This window comes from Zosterops lateralis, assembly GCF_965231275.1.
Source record: "Zosterops lateralis genome assembly, chromosome: 3".
In the NCBI taxonomy this organism is placed as follows: domain Eukaryota; kingdom Metazoa; phylum Chordata; class Aves; order Passeriformes; family Zosteropidae; genus Zosterops; species Zosterops lateralis.
The window spans coordinates 112,257,635-112,265,505 of NC_139764.1; the positions used below are offsets into that span (position 1 = coordinate 112,257,635).

The 7,871-nt window shown below is 55.1% G+C and overlaps 1 protein-coding gene across 1 annotated transcript; it reads right to left on the reverse strand.

The window, feature by feature from the left end:
* Window positions 1-504: 504 nt before the first annotated feature.
* Window positions 505-7,266, reverse strand: PBK (PDZ binding kinase; the record flags this gene model as incomplete). Its single annotated transcript, XM_083857657.1, has 8 exons — window positions 7,092-7,266; window positions 6,106-6,185; window positions 5,343-5,433; window positions 4,316-4,458; window positions 3,560-3,729; window positions 2,722-2,851; window positions 1,424-1,597; window positions 505-704 (listed from the first exon to the last, which is right to left on the reverse strand). The coding sequence occupies exons 2-8, from the start codon at window positions 6,158-6,160 to the stop codon at window positions 505-507; spliced, it is 963 nt and encodes a 320-aa protein (XP_083713783.1). The 5' UTR covers window positions 6,161-6,185; window positions 7,092-7,266.
* Window positions 7,267-7,871: the final 605 nt, after the last annotated feature.

The following is a 7,871-nucleotide window of genomic DNA, read 5'->3' on the forward strand; positions in this document are numbered from 1 at the left end:
AATTTCAGGGCTCGGGAAATCTGGGGATGTCAGGGTTCTGGAGCCTCGTCCCACTGGAAATCCAGAATGCTAGGCTCCAGATCCATGTCCCACTGGAAATCCAGGAATTTTGGGGCTCCAGAGCTGCATCCATCTGGGAATGTCAGGGCTCTGAAGCCACGTTCTGCTGGAAATCTGGGGAAGTCGGGAGCCACATCCCTGTGGAAATCTGGGAGTTTCAGGGCTCCAGAAATTGGGGAGTCAGGGCTCTGGAAATCTAGGAATGTCAGGGCTCTGGGAATGTTGTGTCTCTGGAGCTGTGTCCCTCTGGGAATCCAGGAATGCCAGGCTCTGGGAATGCAGGAACGTCAGGCTCTGGAAACTAGGGAATGTCAGGGCTCTGGAGTCACATCCCACTGGAAATCTGGGAATGACAGGGTTCTGGAAATCTGGGAACGTCAAGATGCCAGAACTCCGGGAATGCTGGGACTCCAGAAATCTGGGAATGGCAGGACTCTGGGAATGTCACAGCTGGCCTTGCTCCAGCGCCTGCAGGATCCGCGCTGCCGGGGGCCGTTCCCGGGGTTCCCGGGCGGTGCAGACCAGGAACAATTCCCGCACGGATCCTTGGGATGGATCCATCGCCTCCGGGGGCAGCGCCGGCCGCGTGCCCAGTGCTGCGTAGTAGGCATCCTCGTCGAAGGAATCCTCATCAAAGGAATCCTCTGGAATGGCAGGAGAGCACAACCATCAGGAGCAGATCCTGGGAATCCCGTCCCAATCCCACCCCGGCACTTCCCAATATTCCCAGAGTGATCCCAGCCCGGCTTTGGATGTTCCCAGGGATCCAGGGGCAGCCACGGCTTCTCTGGGAATTCCAGCCCAGGATCCCAAAATGCTGAGATCCCAACCCTCTGGCAGTGGGAGCCATTCCCTATCCTGGCATTCCAGGCCCTTTTCCCAAATCCTTCTCCAGTTCTCCTGGATTGGATCCAGTCTCATCCCGACACCTCTCCAGGAAGGAATTTCAGGATCCAGGGGCTTCACTGGGAACTGGGGACTCCAGGAAGGGTCTCCCTTCCCTTTTCCATCGCCAAATTCAACCCCCTCAGGATGGATCCTGAGAGTCCTTGATCCCAGAACGGTTTGGGATGGGATTCATGGACCTTCAATCGAATCCCAGGGACACTTCCCACAATCCCAGGGTGCTCCAAATCCACCCTTGGGCACTCCTAGGGATTCTCTGGGAATTCCAGCCCAGTCAGGAATTTCTTCCCAAGATTCCACCCCAAGCTTCTCTTTCCCAGTGGGAATTCCATTCCCTGTGTCCCGTCCCTCCGTCCCTTTATCCCAAATCCTGGACCCCGTTTCACAACCCAGCATCCTCTGGATCCTTTCCCATTCCCAGCTCTCCCCTCTCCCATTCCGGGCGAGAATTCCTGACCTTCGGAGCCGGATTCCGGGATGGGCAGGTGGGGGATGCTCAGGGTCAGCATCTCCCACAGGGTGAGGCCGAAGGGAAAAATGTCGGATTTGTCCGAGATGATCCCGTCCGGCTCCAGCGCCTCCGGAGGCTTCCAGGGCTCCGTGCCCACGTAGCAGAGTTTGGGATCGCTCACTGCAACGGGAACGGGGTGAGAATGGGATTGGGAATAGGATCGGATCGCTCACTGCAACAGGAACGGGAATGGGATCGGGATCGCTCACTGCAATGGGAACAGGATCGGGAATGGGATCAGGATCGCTCACTGCAATGGAAATGAGATCAGGAATGGAAACAGGAATGGGAATGAGATCCCAGATAGGGAATGGGATCCCAGATCCCAAAGTGGGAATGAGATCCTGGATCAGGCATGAGATCCTGAATCAGGAATGGGATCCTGGAGCAGGGATTGGATCCCAGAGTGAGAATGAAATCCTGGAGTGGGAATGGGATCCTGGAGCAGGAATGGGATCCCAGGAAAAACCACATTCTCATGGCAATTCCAGAGCCCTTTTCTCAGAGGAATTCCAGCTCCTGGATGGATTCCCAAGCCCTAGAGATCCTTGGTGGAATTCCAGAGCCCTGTGGATCCCTCCAGAAGATTCTGGTGCCTCCAGCTCCAAAATTCCCAAGAAACCTGATCCATCCCCACCCTCTAGCTCCAGATTCCCAGGAAAACTGACCTATTCCCACATTCCTCCAGGACATTCCAGAGCCTCCAGTTCCAGATTCCAAATAAAACTTGATTCATTCCCACCCTCTCCAGGAGATTCTGGTGCCTCCAGCTCCACATTCCCAAAAAACCCTGATCCATTCCCACCCTCCAGCTTCAAAATCCCAATAAAATGGATCCATCCCTACATTCCCCCAGGAGATTCCAAAGCCTCCAGCTGAATATTCCTAAGAAAACAGATCCATTCCCACCCTCCAGTTCCACGTTCCCAAAAAACCCTGATCCATTCCCACCGCTCCACATTCCCAAGAAACCTGATCCATTTCCACCCTCTGGCTCCAGATTCCCAAGAAAATGGATCCATCTCCACATTCCCCCAGGAGATTCCAGCGCCTTCATCTGAACATTCCCAATAAATCCCAAAGGAGCCAGAGAATTCCCAAGGCCTTGGTCAGGAACCATCCCTGGCTTTTCCCACCCTGGGATCCACACCCCTGAATCCTGGAATGGCCCCTTGCTCCCCATGACTCCTGGGATTGTGGGAGGCCCAGAATTCCACAGAGAGCGGCATTCCCAGGAATCCCACCTGTCAGGTTCTCATCCAGGGGCAGGGAGACTCCCACGTCGCAGATTTTCACGGATTCGAAGGCGCCGCGGACGACGACGTTGGGGGATTTGATGTCGCCGTGGAGCAGCCGCTGCTCCGTGTGCAGGTACTGGGAAATCCCGGGAAAAAACAGCGGGAAGAGCCGTCGGATTTGGGAGAGTGGAGGGGGGAAAAATCCCGGATCCAGCCATTGGCTCAGAATCCGCGGATTTTGGGATCTTATGGATCAGCCCATTACAATCCTGGCATGTGGCGGATCCTTGAGCATTCCCAGGGATTCTCTGGGAATTCCAGCCCAGCCTGGAATTCCTTCCCAAGATCCCACCACCCCAAGTTCCCTTTCCAAGGAATTCCCTCCATTCCCAGGTCTCCTGGATTGTATCCAGCCCCATCTTGACTCCTCTCTGGGAAGGAATTTTGGCATCCAGGGGCTTCCCTGAGAATTCGGGACTACAGGAAGGTCTCCCCTTTTCCATCCCAGAGTTCCATAAAAATCCCTCGGGATGGATCCTGAGTGTCCTTGATCCCAGAATCCCGGAATGGTTTGGATGGAACTCATAGACCTTCGATCCCATCCCATTCCAACCCCACCATCCCAGGGTGCTCCAGCCTTTCCTTAGCCACTGCCAGGGATCCAGGGATTCTCTGGGAATTCCAGCCCAGCCCCTCCCCACTATCCCAACCATGAATTCCTTCCAAAAATCCCACCCACCCCTATCCCAACACCTCTGTAGCTGGAAAGCCACCCTGGCTGCCCCTTTTCCCAGAATCACAGGATTTTCCCAGAATTTCCAGAATTTCCCGGCATTCCCGGTACCTGGAGGCCCCTGGCCATGCTCAGGGCCACCTGCAGGATGGTGGCAGCTGGGAACATTCCCAATCCCTGCTCCCGGCGCTCCTCGATGAGATCGTTCAGGGATTTCTCCCCCCCGAATTCCATGGCCAGGCAAAGGCTCCCGTCCGGAGCCTCTGTCAGCGCCCGGTACCCTGGGAATGGGAACAGATCCATGAGAATGGATCCATAGGAATGGGAATAGGATCCATAGGAATGGGAATAGGATCCATGGGAACGGTTCTGTGGGAATGGGAACGGATCTGTGGAAACGGGAATGAATCCGTGGGAATGGGATCTGTGGGAATGGATCCATGGGAATGGGATCTGTGAGATCTGGGGGAATGGGAACAGATCCATGGGATCCATGAGAATGAGACGGGATCCATGGAAATGGGATCCATGGGAATAGGATGGGAATGATGGGTTGGGAATGGGAGAGCAGCAACACTCATGGAACACCTTGGATGGGATTCAGATTCATGGATCTTCAATCCAATCCTGACCCAACTCCAATCTCTCCCACAATCCCGAGGAGCTCCAAATCCATCCCTGGACACTCCTAGGGATTCTGGGGCAGCCCCAGCTTCCCTGGGAATTCCAGAGGCACTGGCAGGTCTGGAATTCCCTAATCCCAAATCCCCCTCACCTCCCTTTGGAATTGGCTCCAACCCCTCCATTCCCAACAAATCCAACCCCATTCCCATGGATCCCACCCCTCCATTCCCACTGAATTCCCACCGACGATGTTGGGATGCTGCAGATTCCGGAGGGTCTGGGCCTCTTCCCGGAGTCTCTGTTGGTAGAGGCTCCGCTGGCTCTTGGAACAGCCGGAATTGATTTTCTTCACGGCCCACGGAGAGCGGGATAATCCCCGCGGAGACCTGGGTGGGAAAAACCACAGGAATTCCCATGGAGAACCAGGAACAGTCATGGGGGTTTGTGTGGAATTCTGGAGGGAATCGGAGAAAGGATCCCAACAGGAATGCTCCAAGTTCCTCTGGGGAATTTCCAGGGAAAGAGAAATTTTATCTGTTCCCATTTCCAGATGGAGCCGGGGTTGGAATGGAGGAATGGAGCCCAAATCCCTGGGAAAGGGATATTCCAAAATATTTGACCCCAAATCCCTAAATTCCCAGGAACAGAACCCAAACCCATGAAGTCCAGCCAGGGAAAAGGATATCCAGAAATAACGGAGCCTAAATCCCTGAATTCCAGCCTGAAAAGGGATATCCCAAAGTAATGGAGACCAATTCCAGGATTCTCAGGAAAGGAGCCCAAATCCCTGAATTCCAGGTTAAGGAAACCCAGGAAAGGGTTATCGCCAAATAATGTAGCCGAAATCCCAGAATTCCCAGGAACGGAGCCCAAATCTCAGAATTCCAGGCAGAGAAACGGATATCCCAAAATAATGGAGCCCAAATCCTGGAATTCCAGCCAGGGAAAGGGTTATCCCAAAAAAATGGAGCCCAAAATCCTAGAATTCCAGCCAGGGTATATCCCAGGAATGGCCCCAAACCTCTAAATTCCATCCAAGGAAAACCAATGGGGTTATCCCAAAATAATGGAGCCCAAACCCCGGAATTCCAGCCAGGATAGCGTTATCCCAAATCACCGCGCTCCTTCCTGTCTCTGCAAATCCCAGATCCCTCCCTGGGCTCCAAATCCATGGGGAGGAAAAGTGGGATCATCCCAAGGTCCAGGGCTCCTTTTCCACCCCCTTTCTCTGTGATTTCCCGGGATAACAATTCCCAAGGCCATTCCCAACCTTTTCATCAGGTAGACGCTGACTCCGGTGCCGAATCCCAACTTCTGCATGAAGGGAGAGGCCGGGATGGTCACGGATGTGGGGCCGGGATCTGCAGGGAAAATTCCCAGTGATTCTCCAGGAAATTCCAGCTGGGATCAGGATCCATTCCCCAGGAATCATGGACGGGATGGGAGTGAACATCCTCGAACTTCCAGGGAAAGTTCAGTTGGATTTGGGAACAATTCCTGCCTGGAAAGGGTTTTCCAGCCCTGGAGCCCCCATTCCCAGCGGGATTTAAATCCCTGTGTGTTTCAGGGATGCAGATCTGGGGATGGTCGGAATTCCTGGCCTTGGAGCTCCTTCCCAAAGCATTCCATGATTCCCACTGGATGCTCTGATCCCATTCCTTACTCAGATTTTTGGGAAAGCTCCTTCCAACCTCCCCAATGTTTTCCTGAATTCCAGCTCTGTTCCCTGGATGGGCTTGTTCCCTAAAAAATGGAGCTCCCACAGATCCAAGCCCAAATTCCAGAGGGGAATGTTGGGAAGAACAAGGACCTGGGATGGGAAACAGGGATGGGAACAGGGATGGGAAATAGGGATGGGAAACAGGGCCCGGGCTTGGAACAGACTCTGGAATTCATCCCAGAGCTGTTCCCAAGGCCTTTCCCATTCCAGGATTCCAGATTTGGAACAAGGGTATTTCCCTGTGGAAAAGCCTCTGGGATTTTCCCTGTGATTCCTTGTGGGAATATTCCGGGATCATCCCACGGTTCCTCACCTTTGTCCTTGCGGGATCGGGGGGGCGGAGACTGGAAGGTGTCCATGGAGCTCATCCCAATCCCAATCCTAATCCCGATCCTGTGGGGCATGAGAGGACATGGAGAGACCCCAATGGCACTGGGGGGGACGCAGATTTGGGAATTGGAGAGGTCCCACATTTGGGAATTTGACGGTTCCTGGATTTGGGAATTGGGGAGGTCCTGGGTTTGGGAATTCGAGGGTTCCTGGATTTGAGAACTGGGGAAGTGCAGGATTTGGGAATTAGGGAAATCCTGGATTCAGGAACTGGGAAAGTGCAGGGTTTGGGAAATGGGGGGTCTTGGATTTGGGGATTGAGGGAGTCCTGGATTCGAGAATTGGAGAAGTGCAAGATTTGGGAATTTGGGGGGTCCTGGATTTAGGAATTGGGGGCCTGGATTTGGGAATTGGGGGAGTCCTGGATTTGGGAAATGAGGAAAAGCAGAATTTGGGAATTGAGGGGTCCTGGAGTTGGGAATTGGGGAAGTCCTGGATTCGGGAACTAGGAGGTCCTGGATTTGGGACTGGGGAAACCCCACATTCGGGAATTGGGGAAGTCCAGGATTTAGGAACTGGGGGGGTCCCATGATTTGGGATGTCCCAGACTGGGGAACTGGGGGGCTCTGGATCAGAGGGATCCCAAACTGGAGGACGGAGCGGATCCCAGGGGATCTCAGTCTGGGAGTGTGTGGGGGAGGCAATCCCAAATCAGGGAATGGGGGAGATCCTGAATTCGGGAATTGGGGAGATCCCAGCTTTGGGGGGGGGGGGTGTCCCTGATTTGTGAACTGTGGAGCGGGAATTCCGGGCTGGGGAAGGATCCCAGCCCAGACATGGGGGATCCAAGGTTGGGATGTCCCAGATTTGGGAACGGGGAGCCTTGGGGCGGGGGCGGAATCTCAGATTTTGGGAGGGGGGAATTCCCAGCTCCAGGCGGTTCCCGGGAAAAGCGCCCCCTGGACTCACCTTAGTTCCGGCTTCGCTGTCGGTGGGTGCCGCTTCCAGGGAACTCCGGGGTCCTCTACCCGCTCCCGGTGCCGATCCCGGGGAACTCTGGTATCCCCTTCCCGCTCCCGGTGCCGATCCCAGGGAACTCCGGGGTGTTTTTCCCGCCTTTTCCAGCCGTTAACTGGCGCCGCGTTCGAATCCCGCGCGCGCACTGGCCCCGCCCCCTGGAGGCGGGAGCAAATAGACACAGGGCGGGGGCGTGGCCAGAGGAGGGGGCGTGGCCGGAGATACGCGACCAGCACGGGGGCGTGGCCAAACGCTGGCGTATGACGTCATCGGCGTGTCCAATGTGAGGGCGTGGCCAGCGCGAAGTGGGCGTGGCTTGGGGCCGAGGCTGTTTTGGGGCGGCCCCAAAAGCAATGGGGCGGATTTGGGGCGTTATGGGGGCTCTATGGGGGTGGGAGGGGCTGAGGGAGGATGGAGGGGGGGGTAGGAATATAGTGGTGTGCTGTGGGGGTCCCTGGATCCCCATAAATCCCTCTAAACCCCATGAATGCCCCTAACCCCCCTATCCCTGCAACCCCATAAACCCCAATCGTTCCCTGACCCCACAGACCCCCTGGGCCCCCGTCACTTTCTGACCCCCCACAGCCCCCCAGACCCCATAAATCCCCATCCCTCTTTGAGGTCCTTGGACCCCCATAAACCCCATAATCCCATTAACCCCATAAAACCCTATAAACTCCATAAACCTCCATAAACTAGATAAACCCCCATAAACCTCCATAAGCCCCATAA